The sequence below is a fragment of the Mobula birostris genome, chromosome 7 (assembly GCF_030028105.1).
Source record: "Mobula birostris isolate sMobBir1 chromosome 7, sMobBir1.hap1, whole genome shotgun sequence".
Lineage (NCBI taxonomy): Eukaryota > Metazoa > Chordata > Chondrichthyes > Myliobatiformes > Myliobatidae > Mobula > Mobula birostris.
The window spans coordinates 68776771-68799945 of record NC_092376.1 but is presented as its reverse complement, the minus strand read 5'-3'; the positions used below and the strand labels follow the sequence as shown (position 1 = coordinate 68799945).

Sequence of the window (23175 nt, the reverse complement as noted above, 5' to 3'; positions counted from 1 at the left end):
TTCATCATGCCAGATTTTGCTGCGGCTTCACATGATGCCCAATCATGACAATTTTTTAAAAAATTATCCGGTTATCCTTCTATGACTAAACAGATTAGGGCAATTGTTTATGCTCCACTTCTGAGTAGTACGTGTGAAAGTTTGGAATGCTTATCCTTGTACCAAATCATCAACTCTCATTCATTAACTGGAAAAAGTCACCTTGGAATAATATTTCTCTTTTGGTTACTTTCAACACATGGTTTAAGGTAAACAACAGCACATTGGTTTTCTAATTAATTAAATAGCTTGTAATCTCAGAAAACTGAAAAGACTTCAGTTTTCAGAAACACCCGTAGTTTAGATTGACATTTTCAGTCTTTATTAAGTGATGTTTTAGATATTTGCTGGTTTTGTAATTACTCCTTTCAAACATTTGATTTTGTGAGGAAAATCTCCTGGTTAAATTAATGTAAAATTAGTTAAAAATTAAGACACCTAATTAGTGCCTGTCTTCTTTCCTGAAGCAGATAAAATTTGAATTCCTTGAAAAAAGTAACAAGGCCTTCTAAAGCATCAATGATTTCAGGGGGAACTGGAAACACTAAGAAATGGACTAAAAGTGGAAATATTACTTTTTAGTATTCTGACAGAATATTATAAATTTTACCTAATAAACTTTCTTTTTCAAAATAAGTTGTATTACTACCTAGATGTAAAGTTTTTGCCTAGTCCTCTTAATTTAAGAAACCAAAATAATGAACAGCCAGTGTTACAATATTCCTTACAGGTACAAAGTTCAAAGTTAAATGTACATTTATTTTTAACGTATACATACATTATACAACCTTGAGATTGAGGTGGCTACAAAACAAAGAAGCTGCAAAAGAACCCCTATATAATAAAAATACCATCAAACACCCAATGTGTAGACAAAAAAAAAACACAAAGCATGCAAACAGTAAAAGTAAGCAAGTAGCATTCAGAAATGAAGTTTTACGAAAGACACTGCAGCTGGAGCCTCAGTTCATTGGAGAGCTGAGAAAGTGATCAGGTTGAGAAACCCTTATCTGAAATGCTTGAGGCTAGGAGTGTTTCATTTTTCAGATTTTGGAATATATAATAAGATAGCTAGGGATTGCCATCATTTCAGACTCTGAATATATGTGTAAACAGTAAGCTGTCTTTGTCTTACACTTCATCACGCATGCTGTATTTACTGATGCAGCCATCGAGCGTGTGAGATTTTCATGAACAATGATCTTGGCAACCTCATCAATGAATTTCTCTGCTGCTTCATGATCAGCAAACACTTCATCACCACAAATCTTTAAAAAATTTAATGCTGTGCCTTTTCCTAAATTTCTGCAACCAGCCTGTTCAATATTAACAATTATCTTCAATTTTCAGTTTGTCATGATAAATGTTTTATGATCAGCATACTGTTAAGCAGCATTTATTCACTCGGACGCTGAGGAACGCACTCTTTCAATACATGGTCAAGATCTTTAATTTTCGCTTCATGCAATGCTTTTCTATTTTTCATTAACTTCTGTTCATCACATATGCGAGTTTACTTCTCAGAACAGTCTGTGGTTCACAGGGACCTGTGCATCACTGGGCAACCTTCCCAGCGTCCTGTGGAATTTTCCATTTGTGACGCCATGTCAGTGCTCATTGGATTTCAGAGTTCAGAATTTTGGAAAAGGGGTACTCAGCCTGTACTTACATTCAAATATTGACCTAGTTTCATATAAATGATGTGGATACTATGTTATTAATGCAGAATACAATGTTAGCATATTACCAAACCAAATCTGTGGCACCTACAACAAGATACTTTTCAGGGTACCTTTATTTCTTTGCTGTGAATAATGAAGACATTAAGCTGTTGTCATAGAATTGACAGCGGAAAATAGTCAGTAGGAGAATGTACTCTATGGTGTTGCCTTTAGTGGTTTCAGATACATCTCAATATTAGGGAAGGTATGTACCCAGAATTTAAATTTGATAAAATTAGTAGCTGGCTTGTCTGTGTATGATAATGAAATAATTTTTATGATTTCAGGTAAAGTGTGATAGTCATTTCACAAATGATTTGCATTTTTATTAGTGTCATTACTTTTATGTTGAACAGACAATTTAGATAGATGTTTGGTAGGTTACACCATGGTATTCATCACGAGCACCGAGCAAAGGCTGTTTCTCTTCAAGAGTAGAGATCTCTTTCTTCTTACAATTCTGTATAATAATGCAGTTTAACAGCAAAGTCACCACACAGCCAACCACTCCAGCACTTAACAGCCAAGGCCAGATCTGCTTGGCTTCTTGTAGATAGAAAGCCAGAATTTCTGAAACTGAGGGTGGTACTGAAATATACAAGATAAAAAAAATCATTTAGTAAATGTTAGGGATAAAGCATTGATATTTTCTGATCTGAGGAAGATATACTCATTTCTTGTTCAGCTTCAAGTAATGAATAGCAATGCCAGAAATATTTTAAAACATTTTTATAAACTTGTGATTTTGCTTTTATAACATGTTATATAAATCTTGATTTTTTACAGTTCTGTATTACTTTGACTCTCGAGTTATGTATAGAAGGACGGTATGGAGAATATATTTAAATCTTGAACAAATTGGCTGAGGCACTAACTCTGTATATCTAGTGTTTTAACTGCATAAAGAGCTTTAGAAAACCCTGAAATTGTAATACAACAACAAAGCCTTTACTTTCTCTTCCATAAAGTGCATATCCTATATTAAGATTGCAAAAGAATTTTTATAGATGAAGGTTTTTGATCTGTTTATTTGAAAAATACAATGTAACCACATTGATCTAGATGCACGCAAAAGGAGATACTTGGAGACAGAAATATGATTGTGAACTATTTTAAGTGTGAAAAGAGAACATATCTCATGAGAGGCCTGTGACAAATTCAACATTGGTTCGTGCATCTCGTTTGCAGTACTTTGTTAGCCACTCCTATCCTGTGCAGACAGTTCATGTATTACTTTGCGATGAATTTCCAGTCACTTTCCTCAAAGAGCAGAGGCTCCACAGATAAACCAAAAGATGAGTGCTGAAGAGCTGAGTAGGGAGAAGCAATGATCTGTATTTGTATAAGTGCAAAATATCCATCTCAAATAAATATAGAGAAAACATTTTTTGATGCTGCTCGGTTGCACTGTAGGTGAATAGGGCTGCTTAAAAAGAGTGTGCAAGGCAGACTTCATTTCTTTTCTGCTCATGAAAGCGGCTTCTGTCAAGGAACATAAAATGGGACAATCCCCATAAATATTGAAGCATTGAGAACAGTGGCACCACTGCTTTTACCAGTATAAAAGGGAGATAAGATTCAGTAAGAGTCACTTGATGCAGCTATATAAACAAGTAATATATATAATGGTAAGCATATATAATCTGTGTTATGAAACTGCATCACCAATTACAAGATGAACTTGCATCGATTTTAGCCATGGTAATAACCCATTTCTAATTACTAGAGCTCAGTTTCGAGATGAAGGCAGGTCAATGCAAATTTTTAGAATGTATTAAGTGCAAATTAACTTGAAGTGTTCTAATAGTAAAGAACTGTATATCAAGCTTTTCCTTGAGGTTTGTTAGGAAATGATGCAGAATTCTTATTCTGAATATTTTCCAGCACCTCATGCCTCTTCTGCTGTTCCTGTGGCAAGTATGAAAATTCAAGTTAAATGCTATTCTAGCTAGTGAATGACAACTACAATTCTCTGCCAACCAGATTTGTTCTCAAAGTTCTCCCTCTCCGACGTGCTACCATTTCAGTAATGGACCAGGTAATTTTAAACTATTGTGATGTTTTGAAGAACTTGTGCCACAGCCCCGAAGAAACTTGACCAGGAGTTTTGCTGTTGCAGTTCACACTTCTGTGGGTATCATTGCCATTTTGTACTTTGTACATGGGTGGGTAAAGTTTTCATTAATTACTTACTGAAAGTACTTCCAAATTCACTTTTAAGTCTCAATCAGCAGGGAGTATATCAGACACAAAGTGGTAAATAACATGCGGTTTACAGTTTGTCTATTCAATGCCATTTCCCTTTTTAAAAATACTAAAACTCTGATTGACAGCAGATCTGATAGTTTCACTTCAGAATGCCTTGATTTGAAACCCCTGTTGCTCTAATGCCTATAGTAAGTTTGAGATCGTCGGTGGCATGGTGGCAGCTACCTACAGTACCCCATCTTTCAGAAGTGTGTGCATCAACATTCTGGCGATCATTTTTCCTTAGTCCATTTTTGTCTTCCTGCCTCCATTTTTTTTTTGCAATTCCTATCATTTGCCCCAAAATTCCCCCATTTCCATGACATCTTTTTAACAGCACTGACTCACTTCCCTAGAGTCATAACACAGTAGGAGCTTGCTGAGTCACACAGATCAGGTTTGAAGGCTTCTTAAAAGGAACAAAGTATGATAAAGTATATTGCAACTTTTATGAGTGATGCTCTATTTGATATGAGAACAAAATCTTCCACCCAATTAGCATATCAGTATGAGATAAAATCCACATTTTAGACAAATATTTAAACACCATTTGGTTTAGGCAGCTTGTTGATAGAGCATCCTATCCACTTCACTTCCTCCATCATTGGTGCAACCTGGTTGCAAGGTTTTGCCTCTTCCGGATGGACTGCAACTGTTCTCTACAACTTAGGTTAATGTACCTAATGAACTTGCAACCTCACAGAGAGGCAAAAGCAGGAGGGGTATGGAAACAGCGCACCTTTCAAGTTGTACTCTAACTTATGCACCATTAAATCATATGAAAATATATCATCAATCCTTCCTTACTACTCAGTCTAATTTCTTACCTAACAACACGATAGGATTACCTGGACAGCAGTTCAGGAATGAAGCTCGCCCCTGCCCCCCTCCACTTTCTCCCGAGCCCAGGGAATTAACAAAAGCAGTGGCCAAGACCCATCTAAATACTACGGTGGAGATTCTTATCGAAATTTTCTAGGGACATTGAGTTAAAAATGCCAAGTTTGGCATAAGTAACATCAAAGGGAGCATTCACAGATGAAGCCAATTATTATTCTTACACTGCAAATGATAGAAGAGGTGCCAAAAATTTGGCAGTAACAGTTAGCAGTGTAATCTCAAAGTGCAGGTTTTGGCTCAGAGATAGAACCCTTCCCTTAAACCAAAAGCTTGCAACATCAAGTGTCATCACACAAAATTAGTTAAAATTTTCAGGGCAATGCATCAATACAATGCACAATGTTATTCAGATGTTACACTGTGCAACTAAGGCTACGTTTACACTAGACTGGATGATTTTGAAAACGCCGGTTTCGCGTAAAAACGCTAGGCGTCCACACCCGGCACTTTTGAAAATACCTCTGTCCACATTAAAACGGATACTTGGGCAAATCTCCTCCTACTGGGCATGCGCAGGACACACAGAAAACAAGCGAAGAGGAAACGGTATACTTGGTGCGTGTTTGTTCAGTTACAGACCAGGAAAACTTAAAAGGAAATTGCCAAACGAAACACTTGGTGCGTGTTTGTCCAGAAACATTTCCTACAGCCATAGTCTCTTCGCCGATGAAAGGGACGACAGCTACAACTAAATGCAATAAGGCTAGTTACTGGACAAAAGTGAAATTTGCTGTTACCTCATTTGTTTGCCTTTACTTTTGCCATGTCTTTGTGTATTATTTTGCTGTATTTAACATGTGCAATAAAACGAGTTACTGGGCAAAAGTGACAATTGCATCTATTGAATGTTTGCACAAGCAATACATTAATAAAGCACCTTGTTAAATGTATAAAACGTGTCTGCATCAGTGTTATTTTGTATTTCCATACAATGTTACATTAGGAGGTTACACATCTATTGTCAGATATTGTTGTTGTGGTGTTGGAGGTTGTGTTCAAGAAAACAATGAAATGCTGTGCTGCTGCCACCATTTGTTCCAGCACGTCATGACAGAGTTTTTAAAATTAGCCAGTTACCCCGTACACACTACAATGGCCGACCAGCGTTTTCAGAATTAAACACTCTGGCGTCCACACTAGACCAGATAAATCCGTAACCAAAGCTTTTTCTCTTCGTTTTGACCCTCCGTCCACACCGAAACGGCATTTTCCTCTGCCGAAAATGGAGCTTTTCTAAAACACCCTCCAGAGTGTGTAAATTTGAAAATGCCGGTTGGGCAGAGTAATGTGGACGGGGTAAAGGGATATTTTTAAAAGCGCTGTCATGACGTGCCGGAACAGATGGCAGCAGCACGGTATTTCATTGTTTTCTTGAATGCAACCCCCCACACAACCTAACAATTTCAGAACAGACGGCAATGAGACTGAAGCCAGAAGAGTTAGAAATGTACTCACCAAATACCTTGACCCATAGCTTTCTGAATAAATAAGTATACTCACTTTGTCTCGTTTTCTGTCCTTGCTTGTATGAAAGTGGTTTACCTATTTATGCAAGTACTTCTCTGACAATAGATGTGTAACAGCCTAATGTAACATTGTATGGAAATACAAGATAACACTGATGCAGACATGTTTTATACATTTAACAAGGTGCTTTATTAATGCAACAGAGTTAGTCAGTTTTTCAATGTTCATCGTCAGCCGGGTCATACTGTCCATAAACTCCCTGTCGGTTGCTTCCATACGCTCCAGTATCTGATTTTCTTTCATTTTAAATCCTCCTGCGCGAGAGCCAAGAGCAATTCCTTTTAAGTTTTTCTAGTCTGTAACTGCACAAATGCGCAATTCCACAGCGAGATTCGACACCAAACATATCGCTTGTTTTCTGTAGATGTGTCCTGCACATGCCCAGTAGGAGGAGATTTGCCCAAATACCCTTTTTAATGTGGACGGAGGTATTTTCAAAAACGTTTGGTGTGGACGCCTATCGTTTCTACGCGAAGCCGGCATTTTTAAAATTATCCGGTCTAGTGTGGACGTAGCCCAAGTCCCTCTCTTTCACCTCAGAAATCCCATAGTATTATTTGAAGGGGAGGTGTAGAGTGGAATGCTTCTCCTGGTTTGCTGCCCAATATTTATCTTGTAATTAACACCTAAAGCAAAACATCTGGTCCCTTGTTGCTTTGTGAAAACCTGCTGCACTAAAATAAAATCTCAGAAAGAGAAATAAGCTGCTAGTCTCCTTGAGCATTCCTCTCAGTTGAATAAAATTATGACCGGTCTGATCTTGGCCTCAACACCACATTCATGATAAATCTCCAAAATCCCTTCACACTAGGAACTAGCCTAATGAATCTTCTCTACATTGCCTCCAAGACAAGCATATCCTTTAATGAGGTAAATAAAATTGCTTGCAGTTTCTCAAGTGTAACTTTTCCAAAACCATGCAGAGCTATGACAAGACTTCCTTCCTTTAGTACTTCATTCTCCTTCCAATAAAAGCAAGTATCGTATTTGTCTACTGAATACTTGCTGTAGCTTTACTAACTTTATCTTTCTTGTATGGGGATACTCAGATAATAGAGTGCCAACATTTAATTAACTTTATATAATGTTCTGTTTTTTCATTATTCCTTTCTGTGAACACACTTTGGAATTTAGCTTCACATTAAATTATGCTTGTATAATACAGAAAAATATTTAAGGAAATGCATCTTACCTGATTTCACCAAATAATCATAATCATATCCAAGTTCTCTCGTTGAAACAAAGAATTCAATATTTCTGTAGATGGGAATGAAAGGCACCATGTAATAGTCACGGCTGTGGCCTATTGGCGTACCACTTGCTGGGAAAGTTATCTGATGAGGCTGGTGTCTCCGTAACCATTGCTCATATATGCTGTAGTTGGCAGAGAAAATACAGTAGTTAGGATTCTGATAGCTGAGGCTTATTGTAATTACAATCACATTCACTTTAAGAATTACTTTGGACAACTTGATACTATCCATTTGGATGATAGATTCAAGCCCTGCATTGGAGATTCGCGTATCCTAAATCGAAGCTGCTTTATTGGAAGTGTTAAGACTTGGAAGCAATATTAAACTGAGGCCCAATTATCCATCTTTGGGATTGTTTGGAGAATCATCTAATTCCTGATCTAAAAGATGAGCAGGACAGTTCTTTAGTGCTCTTATTCAATTGTATTAAAACAAGTAATCTTGTCCTTTATTTCACTGATCTTGCAGCCTCCAGGATGAGGTATTCTGATGATTTTGAAGCCCTTGTTTTTCTAGCTTGGAGAGGTCATAAGTTTGCAAGTGCTAAGGGTCTTGGTGAGTAACTGCAGTGCATCCTATCTACAGGATGCAGTCACTACTGTGTATTGGTGGTAGAGTAAGTGGATGTTAATGGAAGGGGTCTCTAACAAGTGGAACACTATATCCTGTATGGTGTCAAGCTTCCAGAGTGTTGCTGAAGGTGCACTTAGCCAGTCATGGAGTATATTCAATCAGAATCCTGACTTGAGCCCTGTAGACGGTGGATGAGCTCTGGGGAGTTAGGTTACCTACTCACCACAGGATCCCTTGCTTCTGACCTTCTCCTGTAGGTCAGAGGTACTGTACATGGCTACTCCAATTCAGTTTCTGGTCAATGACAATCTGCAGTATATTGATAGTGGAGGGAATTTAGTAAGGGTAATGCCTGTGAACGTCAGGGCATGACGACTGGATTATCTTCCGTTGGATATTGCCATTGCCTGGTACTTGTGCAGCATGGATTTTCTATGCCAGCTATCAGCCCAGGCCTAGATTTCATCCATGTCTTGCTGCATTTGGATGAGCACTGCCTCATTATCTGAGGCATCACAAATGATATTGAACACTGTGAAATCATCAGTGAACACTCCTATTTCTGACCATATGGCTGAGGGAAGATCATTGATGAAGCAAATGAAGATAGTTTGGCCCAGGACTTTACCTTGCAGAAGTCCGGAAAAGATGTCCTGTGGCTGAGGTGATCAACCCCCAACCATCACTGCCATCTTCCTACATGCTGGTTGTGATTCCAGACAATGCGGGGTTTTCCTCCCCATTCCCATTGACTCCAGTTTAACCAGAGATCCTTGATTTAAGTTACAGCATTTGTGTGGCTGGTTCAGTTGTGATTCTGGCCAATGCTAATCCCCAGGATGTTTCTATTTGTAGTCGGAGAGTCAGTGATGGTAATGTTAATATTGTCTGAGAAATTGTGAATGGGATTGAACACTGTATCATCGTCATTGAGCATCCTCACCTTTGATCGTAAGACACAAGGTGATGAAGCAGCTGAAGATGGTATCATAACCCTGTTCTGAGGGACTTTTACAGTGATGTCCTGGAAATGGGATGCTTGACCTCCTACCGCTATTCTTCTTTGTGCACAACTCCAATAATTGACTTTCTTTGCCTACTTTCAGGCTTCAGTTTTTCCTGGGTTCCTTGATGCCACACTCAGATAAATGTTGTCTTGACATCAAGGGCAGATATGCATGCCTCAGTTCTGGAATTCATCTCTTTGGTCCTTGTTTGGACCTTGGTCTGGGGCTGAGAAGTACTGTCAGCGTCATGCTGTAACTGTGTGAGTCACTGGATAGGACACACCTGAGTATTGTGTGCAGTTCTGGTTTCCCAGCAACAGAATGGATGTCATTAAGCTAGAAAAGATCACAGATATGGTGAATGGTCACGGGGTAGAGGAGTCTAAATATAGTGGTCAAAGCTTTGTGGTGAAAGGGGAAAGATTTGAAAGGACCTGAAAGGACACTTTTTCACACAGAGGATAATGGAAGTATAGAATGAGCTTCCTGAGGAAGCTGAAGAGGTGAGTACAATTACAAAGTTAAAACACATTGAGACATTTTCACAGATAGGAAAGATTTACTATCTGTAGCTCTGCCTATAATCCCAAACAAACATCTCCAAACTCCCAGACATAAGACTCTGCACCTTGCTCTGCAACTGGATCCTGATTTCCTGGGCAGGAGACCACAACCAATGGAGAAAGGCAATAACATCCCCTCCATGATACCCTCAACACTGGTGCTCCACAAGGTTGCATTCTCTGCCCCTTACTATATTCCCTACGTACTCAAGACTGTGGCTAATTTCTGCTCTAAATCCATTTAGAAGTTTGCAGATGACACCACCATAGTGGGCCAAGTCTCAAACAAGAACAAGCAAGAGTACAGGAAGAGGGTTCTGTGACATGGTTTCAAGACAACAGCTTTCCCCTTAATGTCAGCAAAATGGTCACTTACTTCAGGAATGTGGATGGAGTACGTGTTCCTGTTTGTATCAATGGGACTGGGGCAGAGATGATTGAGAGATTCAAGTCCCTAGGTGGAAATATCACCATCCATTTTTCCTGGTCCAGACATTAGAACACTATGGCCAACAAAAGCACACCAATACCTATACTTTCTTAGAAGGTAAAGGAGCTTTGGCATGTGTCTGAGACTTTCATCAATTTTTATAGATGTACCATAGAAAGTGATCATTCCACATGACCATTCCAATAGTTGGTATGGCAACTATTCTTCCCGAGGCCATAAGAAATTGTAGACAGCTGTGATTGCAGTCCTCTTCATCACACAACCAGCCTCCCTTCCATTGCCTCCATTTACACTTACTGTTGCCACAGAAAATTAATCAAAAGACCTCTCCCACCTTGGATAGGAGAGCCAAGGAGATACAAAAGCCGAAGAGCACGAACTACCAATCTCAAGAGCATCATACACCTCACTGTTATTAGACTCTTGAATGGACCTGTCATCTAATAAATGATAAACACCTGAAGTTTTAATTTTCCAGTCTACCTCATCCTTGCCCTTGTACTTTGTCTACCTGAACTGAACTTGCTCTGTAACTGTAACACTCTATTCTGCATTCTGTTTTCTTTTGACTACCTCAGTGTATTTATGTATGGCATAATCTGTCTGATTGGCATGCAAAACAAAACAAAAATTTACTGTGTCTCAGTACACGTGCCGGTAATGAACTAATATGAATGTCATTACCAATGCATGGAGTTAAGATGATCTCAGTTAAACAATTTGGTTGGCATAGATTAATTGGGCCTGCTTCCATATGGTACAACTCTATGAAAACCCAAACTGGGCATCAGTCAGCAGGTTATTAGTAAGTAAGCACCACTTGATGAAATTGTTCATGACACCTTCTAATGTTGCTGATGGTTGAATATAGAAGGATTGGGCAGTAATTAGTTGGTTTATATTTGCCTTGCTTTTCGTAGATAAAGATTAGTTGAAGAACTGTCCACATTGTTGATTAGATGTCATTGTTGTAATTGTACTGGGACAACTTAGCTGGATGTATAGTTAGTTCCGGAGAGCAAATCATCAGTATTGTAGCCACAATGTTGTATTAATAATGTATATTGTTCATTTCTATTTTTTGATAATATTCTAGCTTTCTATTGCAGAATTTATTTGTACTTATATATTCCTGGATATATCAGACCGATGAGTGATCAATAATAATGTGTAATATTAATACTGTATTTATGTAGGTTATATTTTTCTCTATAACTCTCCTCTCTTCTTCTGAATCTGGTAAATCACTTAGCTCTGGCCATGAAAATTGATATGTCAGTCCCATAATTAGTAATGGGTGAATTAAGTTGGCTGGAAACCAGTTCCTTGTAGTGATGGGGTGCTTAGCAGGAAGCAGGAAGAATGAATCATCCACACAGCATTTCTGGCTGGACTGGTTGCAAATGCTTTGGTCTTGTCTTTTCCCTTATGTACTTGACTGCATCATCATTTACATTGGAGACATTCTTGGAACTTCTCCTTGCTAGCTGCTTTAATCTGGCAGGATTGAAGAGGTTTCATCTGATTCATTGGTGCTGAGACTGTTTAGCTTTATTACAGTCCCTGTTGATGTTCAGCATGCATATATTTCTCTGTGCCAATTTACCTCAGCCTAGAACTGTACGTGGAGAGTCCTAATGCGCTCTGCATTAAACCAGGGTTTTTCTTGACTTGACAGTACTACTACAATAGTTAATATGTTGGACCATGAGGTTACAGAATGTGATATATTTCTGCTACAGCTAATGGTTTACAGATACTCTGTTCTGAGCTGCCAAATCTGTTCTGACTCCAACCCATTTAGCACAATGGTGGTGCCACACAAGAAAACAGAGAGTAGCCTTGGTGTGAAAACTCTATTGACAAACGTTGCATGTTTAGCTACAAACAAAATTCACTGTCCGTTCAAAATCCACTGTAACATTATACTCACAGAATATCATCATACTACCACAGATTATTAAAATGTCATTTTGCAATTCACTTCTGCAGCAGTGACAATATTGTTTGGTTTTTACTTCAAATATAGATACATTACTAGACAACGGGGTGACTCGTTGGGGCACTCTTTGCGAGGAGGGTAGTGCAGTCTGATGTGACCAGAATGAATATTAAATTTTCCTGAATGCTATCGGTATCGCTTTGCTTTGGAAACTGAAGTAGAAAACCTCAGTTTATTAAAGAAGAATGACGCGTAGCAAAGCAAATATAGCTGCTCCTCATTGAACGAAGGACATTTTTGATGGCATTATTTCTGGTTTATCTGTCACCCTTGTGCCTCTTGTTGTCATTCTGGAGACATACAGCCCTTTTATCCCCCGTCTCTTCATCTCTTCTGCTGTTTGTTGTTTGTCTCTGATCCTGGAGACGTGCATGTCTCTCCTCCTCTGTCTCTTCTTCTCTCATCTTTTTTTGTCCTGACTCTTTATTCCTGGAGTCGTGCGGCCCTGGCCTCATCCAATTCTTGTTCTCTCCCTTTCCTTGCCGCTTCCCGACGACATTTGGCATCATCTCTTGACCATAATGTCCCCCTTCCCTTTCCACGCGGCATAATTAGGCCGACCATTTTTTAAACTCTAATGCTGGATAGAAGATACGAAGCAGTAACACCAAAGGATGTTAATTATTCTTGATGATGTGGTTGGCGCTCTCCTAAATGGACGTGATATAGTCACTGCTGTCCTTTAACTGCAGTAAAGGGTTTTATGGGTGTCTCGAAGTACGTCATTACAATAAGATTTAATTATCTCTTATTGGTGGGTGGCAGTTAGATCTGTCCCAATCCTGCACATGCTGATGGTGATTAGCAGAATGTAACCCCTCGAAATAGAGCTGCCCTGCCCTTTTGCTCCGTTAGGTGTCGCTGCTGAGGCTGGCCGTGCGCATATGTCGGGCTGTCGCGTCCCGATTTCCATGATGGCGGATCGGCTCTCGGGTTAAAAGGGAGGCTCTTGATTTTCGTGAATGAGCAATTTTATACGAATATATAACCCTGAACTTTGCCTGCATTCTGTAAGTTAGCGCATTTTAATTTGATTGAGCGGAAAAAAGTGCAGCTGTAATGCACCGTTTGCACTAATTGGAGGTCACAAACAGACAGACAGAGCATGAGAGTTTTAGTATTATATAGATTCCAAGGTGCCACTGGGTCTGCATGAATGTAAAGTGGGCCCTCCTGGCACATCAGAAATATAAGAAGTCTGATAATCAAACAAAAAAACTGGAAATCTGAAATAAAAAGAGAAATAGTTAACTGATTCTCTGTCCACAGAAGCTGTGTGACCTGTGGAGTGTTGCAATATTTTCTATTTTTCTAAGGTGTGACTAAAGGTGATGATAAAGCTGGGAGACATTTTATACACACAGATGTCAACAGGGAATCCCAGGATAAAGTCGTATTAGCCATTTCAATCATTGGAGGTAAACAGGTGTAATTTGCTTCTATCTTCTTTGTGTTCAGTTTATTAGAACCAGTGATGACCTGATTCTTTGTTCTGAATTGTTGGGCATAGAAGACTGTCAAGCCTATTCACTCATCACTGCTAAATAATGAGTAATAATCCACCAGCTCTGGATCTTTAAATCATTCCATTATAGTTCTCTTGAGCATATCATGCATTCAGTTCATTCAGTCCATGTTTCCATGACAACTTTAATTACCAAATGTATATGGTGTTTTACTTAAGTTGACATTGACCTAGAAAGTGGTGAAAATATCAGAGTACAATAAAAAAAAACTAAATGCCATTACTTAATCATAACTGAATAATGTAATTAAGTGATTTGATTATTTTCTTAATGTTTGACCATCACACTCCAGAATTCAACATATATTTTCTGGTGATGGTTTAACATACGATATAAAAATGCATGAGGATATAACAGGATTATATATATATATATATATATATATATATACACATGTCACAAAGCCATAGAAAAATACTGCACAGTAACAGGTTCTTCAGCTCATCTGATCCATGCTGAGCCATTTAAACTGCCTACTCTCGTCAATCTGCACCCGGACGATAGCCCTCCATACCCTTGCCATCCATGTACATAGCTATCCAAGCTTCTCTTAAACTTTGAAATCGTAGCACATGCACTGTTTCACTCTGAACGAAGAAGTTTTCCCACATGTTCCCCCTAAACCTTTCATCTGAGATTGTAGTCGCACCCAACCTCAGTGGAAAAAGTCTGCTTGCATATACCCTATCTATACCCCTCATAATTTTGTATACCTCTATCAAATCTCTTCTCAGCCTTTTACGTTTCAAGGAATAAAGTCCTAATCTATTCAATCTTTCCTTATAACCCAGGTCCTCTAGACCTAGCAACTTCAACATAACATCCCATCTCCTGTACTCATACTTCGATTTATGAAGGCCAATGTGGCAAAAGCTTTCTTTATGGCCCTGTCGAGCTATGGCACCACTTTTAATGAGTTACACTCCTGTTCCCCAGATCCCTTCGTTCTACCATACTCTTCAGTGCGCACTCTTCCGTGTAAGACCTACCCTGGTTAGTCCTACCAAAGTGCAACACCTCTCATTTGTCTACATTAAATTCCATCTGCAATTTTTCAGCCCATTTTTCCAACTGGTCCAGTTCCTGCTGCAAGCCATGATAGTCTTCCTCGCTGTTCACTACACAAAGTTTAGTTATTGAGAGAACTTTGGGTGCACGGTCTTGAACTAGCTGCCATGTAAGATGGAAGCATGGTCAGAGGCAGCGGCTACTTCTTGGCCAATCAAAGGTACTTTTTGTCTTTTTTTAAGATCGTAAGATAATACTGAACATTAAGAACTTCAAGTATTGCAAGTCTACCCCTATCAGTGAGCTGCTCGTTAGCAGAGGAGCTGGGTTTGGTACGGGCTGTGTTATTGCCTGCTACAGAAAGACTTTGGAGTCGGTACATGAAGGCGGTGTGCAGTCTAACAGTGAGTGATTTTGTTGGATATTCTCTTGCGACTGCACGACCCTATTGGACATTGATAACATAAAATACTGCAAGTATGTTTCGCTTGTTTACTGGCAAGACAGACGGTGGAGGAGCTGCATAGCCTCTGTTTTAGTAAGGACTAGGCTTCAAGCCATGGGCTTGCCTGTTGCAGCAGTCCAGGAGAGGAGACACCACAGGCAGTGTCTCGCGGCGTCCATGCTGGGTTGGGTGCTGGCCTCCAGTATTTCTGTGACTGCATGTTTACTTGCTATCTTAGATGTACTATATGTGCCTTGTGCTGTGTATGACTATTGGTACTCTGTTTTGCACCTTGGCCCCAGAGGGCTGTATTCATGAGTATTCATATATGGATGAGTGTGATTAAACTCGAACTTGAATATTGTTATGACAACATGTCAACCACTGATGACTGACAGGGGTTATTTCCCAAGTGGGCTGTGTATTTTCTTATTTACTGAAAAGTTGTTCAATAAACCATCCAAGGTTTGATAATTTGGTCAATGTGATTTTAAAAAGAGCTTTTTCAGTGGAAAGTGATATTTAAAGAGATGTTAATATTATTCTGCAGGTATATCCTGTGTGTGTGTGTGTGTGTGTGAATGCTACATTGAATGACATAAAAATTTAAATAGACATCAATCTGAAATCTTCTAAGTTCCCTCAGCAAGCTGGAAGGCAGACATTGCGCACAACCATTACTTTAAACGGAGGATTGGCAATCATCTATATGTAAGGATTCAATGTGAACTGAAGTCCCAATATATCTTCAGAACAATTTCAAAGGCATTTTAACTGCTGCTATTCTCTCCAGAGAAGGATCTGATTTCATATTTAATTCTTTTCTGCATGCATGATTTTAGTGAAGGATATTATGAATCCCTTTGCAATCTCAAAGCAGCCAGCATTATACTTTGGGCAGTGAAGTACTTTTGAAGTACAGATACTCCAACCAATTTATTCACATCAGCTTAAAAAGCAATCGCAATATTACAGAAAGGTTACAGCAAGAAGGAGACAATTTAGTCCATTTTGGCTTCCTTCTAACCTCATTATGCAATACAATCCTCATAGTCTCCTATTTTTGATTCCTTTTAAGTGCTTATCCAACTCCCTAATGAGCACTACCACTAAATCAGCCGACACTACACTCCTTTGTCTATGTTTTAACTATTTACTATGTAAGAAGGTTCTTCCTTATATCTTTATTGCTTCACTTACCAATCACTCATATTTTTCTGGTACTTGCTGTTTCCATCAATTGGAACAGTTTCTTTTTAAGGAAAACACTAACTTTAATAAAACCATAAGTTATAGGAGTAAAATTAGGCTATTTGGTCCATCGAGTTGGCTCCGCCATTTGATCATGGCTGATTTATTTTTCCCCTCAACCCCTTTCTCCTTCCTTCTGATAACCTTTGACACCTTTCCTGTGGATCTCAGATCTGGTTTCTCACAAATGAAAACAAAATCTCCATATCTCCCTTATTAAACTTCTCAAAATTATATACACCATTCCTTCTCTTTATAAGAGGAAGGAGTGTCAGACTTTGGAAGTTCTATAACAGATGGCAGATACCACAGACTTGATATCACCTTTGTTGTTCCCTTTTGAACTCTCCATTGTGTCTCTGTGTATTTCTTTAATTTGTGGAGAAAAGATTTGTGCCCCGTGACTTGGTACTGAATAACAAGGTTTGTTACTAATTAGCATAACTTCCCTGCTTCATAATCCCTTCCCTCTAGGTAATGCTCATTTCAGTGATTGATATACCTTTTCCTCAATCTCACTGCTACTTTGTCCCAAGTAGCTGATTTTCTAATAATGTTCAATCACTATGTCAGTTCAAAACACTTTTCTCTAGACAGAAAAAGCAATCATCCAACTGTTCTAGGCAAAGCTATCCGAGGATCCCCATGCCAACGAAAATCCCCTTCCTTCAATTAGAGCAATCATGAGCCAAAGATTCCCAGGAGTCATGGAGATAAGGGACTGCAGATAATGGAACTGGACTAACAAGGAATCTACTGGAGAAATTCACTGGGTCCAGCAACATCTCTGGGGAGAAAGGAATTGTTTATCTTTCAGGCCAAAACTCTGCTGCAAAGCCTACTCATGAAACCCACAGGCAAAGGCAGTGCCACTGTAGTCTGGTGGACTGACCTCCACCTTGCAGAGGCTAGGTGCCAGCTTGCAAATATCTCTTCATATCTACTTCTGGGCCATGGTTTCACTAATGAACACCAGGAGACTGTTTCCCTCACTGTTAGAGATCACATCACATCACATCACATCAAGAGATCTTCTCTCCGCAGACCCCATCCACCATTTCCCACTTCCACAAACAAGACCATCCACGTAGAGCTATTATTCCTGCCTGCTCTTTCTTCTTAAATCAAAATAAACCTTATTCATAATAAAAAAAACTACTTACAAGAAAAAAAACAATGCAATACCTTCCCATTATACCTTCCATTGACAAGGAATTAAGTAATGTTCAGGTACATTTCTGAAAACCAACTGCAGCGTTGCCACTCATGTAGCTCCCTGGGATGGTACACTACTACAATAATTGAGGGGCTTTCCCATCCAAACTGCCCAGTCACAGAAGAACCCGACACTGTGCTCCTCCCCAGCCCTTGCATTGGTTGCACCGAGCTTCACTGCATCCCACAGCATGTGCTCCTGCAGCCTGGACTCTGCCAGTTGGCCACATTCCTCCATGGGCATCTCAATGTGCTGGCAGGACAACCAGTTTCAGGCAGACCAAAGGGTGTCTTTCACCAAACTGCCAGCAGCACTTGATGTCCATCTCTATGTTTCCCTGGGAGCAGTCTGTTGATTAGAGAGTCAACTGCTCGTGATGAACTGTGACACAGGCCATTGCATCTTTCTCCATGCCCTCCTTGCAAACCAACAGCCCACAAAGAAAGGAGCAACCATTTTGTACCCACTACTGTCATCTTGGTGGCAGGTGCACTGGAAGTGATGTTCTGAGCTTGCAGGAAGGATCCAACTCGGAGGGCCCTCCTACCAGCAGCCCAGATCTTGGTGCCTATTGGTAAGATCTGGCAATGAGGCATTCTGCCAGTTAGTCTTCATAGTTTGCTCGGGGAATTACTCCACAGCATCCATCGAAAACTTTTCCTGTGATATCTGCAGGATGTTCCTTGCTGACAATTACTTCATGGACTTGTAGTCAAAGGTGTTGATCTGGAAGAACTTTTACATGAATAATAGGTGTGCAGCAACGTGGCCGAACCCATCCTTCATAACTTTGGAAAATAGATAGACCTTCAGCATATAGTGGCACTTGGTGTCTACGGTTTTAGGTTCTACACTCAGCCTGCCGCATCCACACATGGACATGGTCATCAGAGTGAGAGAAACATTGGGTACATTTTTGCCCCATTGTCCAAGGACTTGTGCATCCATCTGGCTCCATCTGACCCACTCCATCTTGGATACCCAGATGAACCAGAACTTGCTCTTGCCACATGAAACTTATCTCTTCATATGTTGATCCTACCCAGCCTCCTCTTGTCCATTCACTTCCCTCCTATATCAGGACACATCACATTTCCATGAATATTATACCTTTTTAAAGCAGGCTTTAATAACACCCTTAAACTCTTTCACTGACCTGGTGCCTCTTGCTGTGATGGAACATAGTGTAGAACAGAGGTTTTGAGAGTTTGATATTTGCCATCAAATAACATGTTCTGCCCACTGATGTGGCTGAATGTAATTAAAGCCTTAATGCTAGGGATGTTCACATGTGAGAGGAAACTTACTTTGATTTACTTATTCTTCCAGTGGATTTGGAGGATGTGTGAAGATAGCGTTGCTAACACTGAACTTCACCAGCACTATGAAGTATAGACAATCCACAGTTCACCAACGTGTAGGAGAGTTGATTTACTGCCACCTGGTTGACCATAAACTTTATGTTGGGCTTGAAGTGCAAATCTTCAGTCTTTTCTTCAGATAGACAGAGTCTCTGCTAGGTCATTATAGGTGATGGTGAAATTCATTACTGATGTCTGCGTTTGCTGATAAGTTGTTCACAATTTTTTGGACAATGGTCTATATGTGGATTTTCATTGTTTGCATGCTGTGCAGGGAGAGGAGGTTAGTGGAGATACGCTTTGTTAAGGCCTATTCCCTCATATGCTTCAACGGACAAGTCATCGATGATTTAGAGCTTGGCCTTCAAACTTATGGATTCACAAGCATCATCTGTGTTCAGCAGCTTGATGTATGGGGTTGGTGAGATCTTAGTATTCTATTTGTCCAGAAGCTTAGCATTACTTCTTTGGAAGGTTGTTGAAAGTGAGGCATTGAGTGAATGGTGAGAAAATTGAAAACAGTGTTGGAGTGATGGTGTCATCCTGTTTGATACCAGTCTAATCTGAGTTTGCATCCGAGCCTGTTACAGATCACTGATTAAGATCAAGGCATGCTTGCCAGCAGGCAGCAGATGTATGATGTAAACACAAATCTGCAAAGTATACTCCAAAATCCCTCTTGACTGACAGAGTTTTTGAAGGCTTTTCTGAGGTGCACATTGGTTACTGCTTCACATATTTTTCTTGAAGCTCTCTGTGAAGATTATGTCCATAATGACTCTTGATAGAATCCTGACCTCGATTCAGGGATGAAATTGTCCACACAAAAAAGGGACTTGAAGAGGACTCTGATCATCTCCTGTGGCAGAGTGTCAGGAAAAATTCTCTGCAGTTACCATAGCTAGATTTGTTTCCTTTTCTGATAATGATCACATACAGAATCTCTGAAGCCCTGGGTCAAGTTCTCCTCTTCCAAGTGATGGGGGAATGAGGCTGTCAATTTGTTTCTTAAGTTACATTCAGTTGAATTTTAAAACTTAATCTCTGATACCATCAGCCTCTGAGGCCCTGATATTTTTCAACTGATATTTGGCCTTTTCAGGCTGGGATAGTGATGGGAATAGACTGGATAATAGGCTGCGGAATTACAAATACCTGGGGATACGAATTGACAATAAACTGGACTGGTCAAAGAACACTGAGGCTGTCTACAAGAAGGGTCAGAGCCATCTCTATTTCCTGAGGAAACTGAGGTCCTTTAACATCTGCCGGACGATGCTGAGGATGTTCTACGAGTCTGTGGTGGCCAGTGCTATCATGTTTGCTGTTGTGTGCTGGGGCAGCAGGCTGAGGGTAGCAGACACCAACAGAATCAACAAACTCATTTGTAAGGCCAGTGATGTTGTGGGGATGGAACTGGACTCTCTGACGGTGGTGTCTGAAAAGACGATGCTGTCCAAGTTGCATGCCATCTTGGACAATGTCTCCCATCCACTACATAATGTACTGGTTGGGCACAGGAGTACATTCAGCCAGAGACTCATTCCACCGAGATGCAGCACAGAGCGTCATAGGAAGTCATTCCTGCCTGTGGCCATCAAACTTTACAACTCCTCCCTTGGAGGGTCAGACACCCTGGCCAATAGGCTGGTCCTGGACTTATTTCCTGGCATAATTTAGATATTACTATTTAACTATTTATGGTTTTATTACTATTTAATTATTTATGGTGCAACTGTAATGAAAACCAATATCCCCCAGGATCAATAAAATATGACTATGACTATGGCTATCTGGTAGCTGGTTTCCATCAACATTGCATCTGAATATTCCACCTGTTACTCAGAGTAACTCTACAGTCATTGGCCACTCTGTTAGTTACCACTTCTAGGTATTAGGCAACACACCACTTTTGTACCGTGTGGTTACCTGAGTTATCATCACCCTGTCAGCTTGAAACAGTCTGGCTATTCTCCTCTGACTTCTCTCATCAACAAGGCAGTTTTGTCCACAGAACTGCCACACATTGGATGCTTTTTGTTCTTGGTTTTGTTTTTTCGCACCATTCTCTGTAAACTCTAGAGAATGTTATACATGAAAATCCCAGGAGCTAGCAAGTGTATAGGTGTACCTAATAAAGCGGCCACTGGCTGTATGACCAGCTGATAATCATCTTGTGATCATGTGTCAAACCCTTGGTGGTGCTCAAGGTGAAGTTTTATATGACAAGGAACAGCCAGGAAGATAATGAGGGCAACAACATCAGAAGCGGTGGTAGTGAAGGTGCGGTTGAACAGATAGATATGTGGAACAATAGGAAGGTAAATACTCAGAGGCTAAATTATTTCCAGTTTTTAGTGCAGCTTCAATTCAATTGGCTTAGCAAGGAAATGGGAGAAAATGGAAGTTTCTGTCAATTGCACTCACCTGTCAATGTAAGCATGATGAAGTAAAAAGATTGGGTCATTTGCTGAACCACCGACACTGGACATTGATCCATTCATGTAAATGTGTAGGGCGTTATGTAGGCCACTCTGTGATATATTAGCTATCCCATCACCTGGGTTGGCAAAACCTGCTCATAAAGAAATCACATTGATTTGAGTTGATTATTAAGCCAGTTGTATAATTAACCTTTAACGTGTTAAAGAACAGTTAACTTCAGATAGTAAATGGGTTACAACACAATCTTTAGACTAAAAGCCAGTTAACAAAGAAAGAGGATTCAGGCACCACCCTTTATACAGAAATAGTAAAATTACTGAGAAATGCATTTTGGGGATATTTTATCAAGTTCTTACTGTTGGCTAGAAGACTATATTCATATTATGTAAGGTCTCTTTTTCTAGCAATTTCCTTCATTCTCCTTGAAAGCTGTTTCGAATTACGTCACTTCATGGCATAAGACAATAATACATAGGAACAGAACTAGCTATTCAGCCCATTAAGTCTGCTCCACCATTTCATCTTGGCTGATTTATTAACTCTCTCAACCCCGTTCTCCTGTCTTCTTCCCATAACCTTTGACACCCTTACTAATCAAGAACTTATCAATCTCTTCTTTAAATATACCTAACATAAAAAGTGGAATCCCTCAGTAATTCCTTTCATGTTTTAGGATTTGAACGAGGGGAAGGAGTTTGCAAGAAAAGAATCAGCAGGACTACAATATCTGAGCAACTTCACCGTGCTCATCAAAAACCTGAGAACCCTTGGACTTTGCTTGGAAATGCCAGCAAGGAACACGCTCTGCCATTCCACTTCACAGAAGAGGATGGCATTTACTGTGGTGGCTTTAAAGAATCTGCTAGGTCAGAAATGGTTGTACCCATAAGTGTGAAGCAATATGCATGAAAGCTACTGGTTTCTTGCTGGGTATAGTAGGGGATATCTATCGTATTGCCCAGCCTTTAGTGCAGACATGCAGAAGCCAAGTGCATAAGACCATAAGACAATAAGATATAGGAGCAGAAGTAGGCCATTTGGCCCATTGAGTCTGCTCCACCATTCAATCATAGGCTGATCCAATTCTTCCAGTCATCCCCACTCCCCTGCCTTCATCCCATACCCTTCGATGCCCTGGCTAATCAAAAACCTATCTATCTCTGTCTTAAGTACACCCAGTGGCTTGGCCTCCACAGCCGCTCATGGCAACAAATTCCACAGATTTACCACCCTCTGACTAAAGTAACTTCTCCACATCTCAGTTCTAAAAGGACGGCCTTCAATCCTGAAGTCTTGCCCTCTTGTCCTAGAATCCCCTACCATGGGAAATAACTTTGCCATATCTAATCTGTTCAGGCCTTTTAACATTCGGAATGTTTCTATGAGATCCCCCCCTCATTCTCCTGAACTCCAGGGAATACAGCCCAAGAGCTGCTAGACATTCCTCATACGGTAACCCTTTCATTCCTGGAATCATTCTTATGAATCTTCTCTGAACTCTTTCCAATGCATATCCTTTCTAAAATAAGGAGCCCAAAACTGCACACAATACTCCAAGTGTGGGCTCACAAGTGCCTTATAGAGCCTCAACATCACATCCCTGCTCTTATATTCTATACCTTTAGAAATAAATGCCAACA

At 40.0% G+C, this 23175-nt stretch overlaps 1 protein-coding gene across 1 annotated transcript in view; it reads right to left on the bottom strand.

The window, feature by feature from the left end:
• Nucleotides 1–832: 832 nt before the first annotated feature.
• tyr (tyrosinase) overlaps nucleotides 833–23175 on the bottom strand; it is a 47146-nt gene continuing 24803 nt past the window's right edge. Inside the window, exons 3-5 of the mRNA XM_072264356.1 lie at nucleotides 21518–21665; nucleotides 7627–7808; nucleotides 833–2348 (exon numbers count right to left, since the gene is read on the bottom strand). Of these exons, the coding sequence (XP_072120457.1) occupies nucleotides 2122–2348; nucleotides 7627–7808; nucleotides 21518–21665 (557 nt within the window). The 3' untranslated portion in view covers nucleotides 833–2121. The remainder of the gene's footprint in view (nucleotides 2349–7626; nucleotides 7809–21517; nucleotides 21666–23175) is intronic.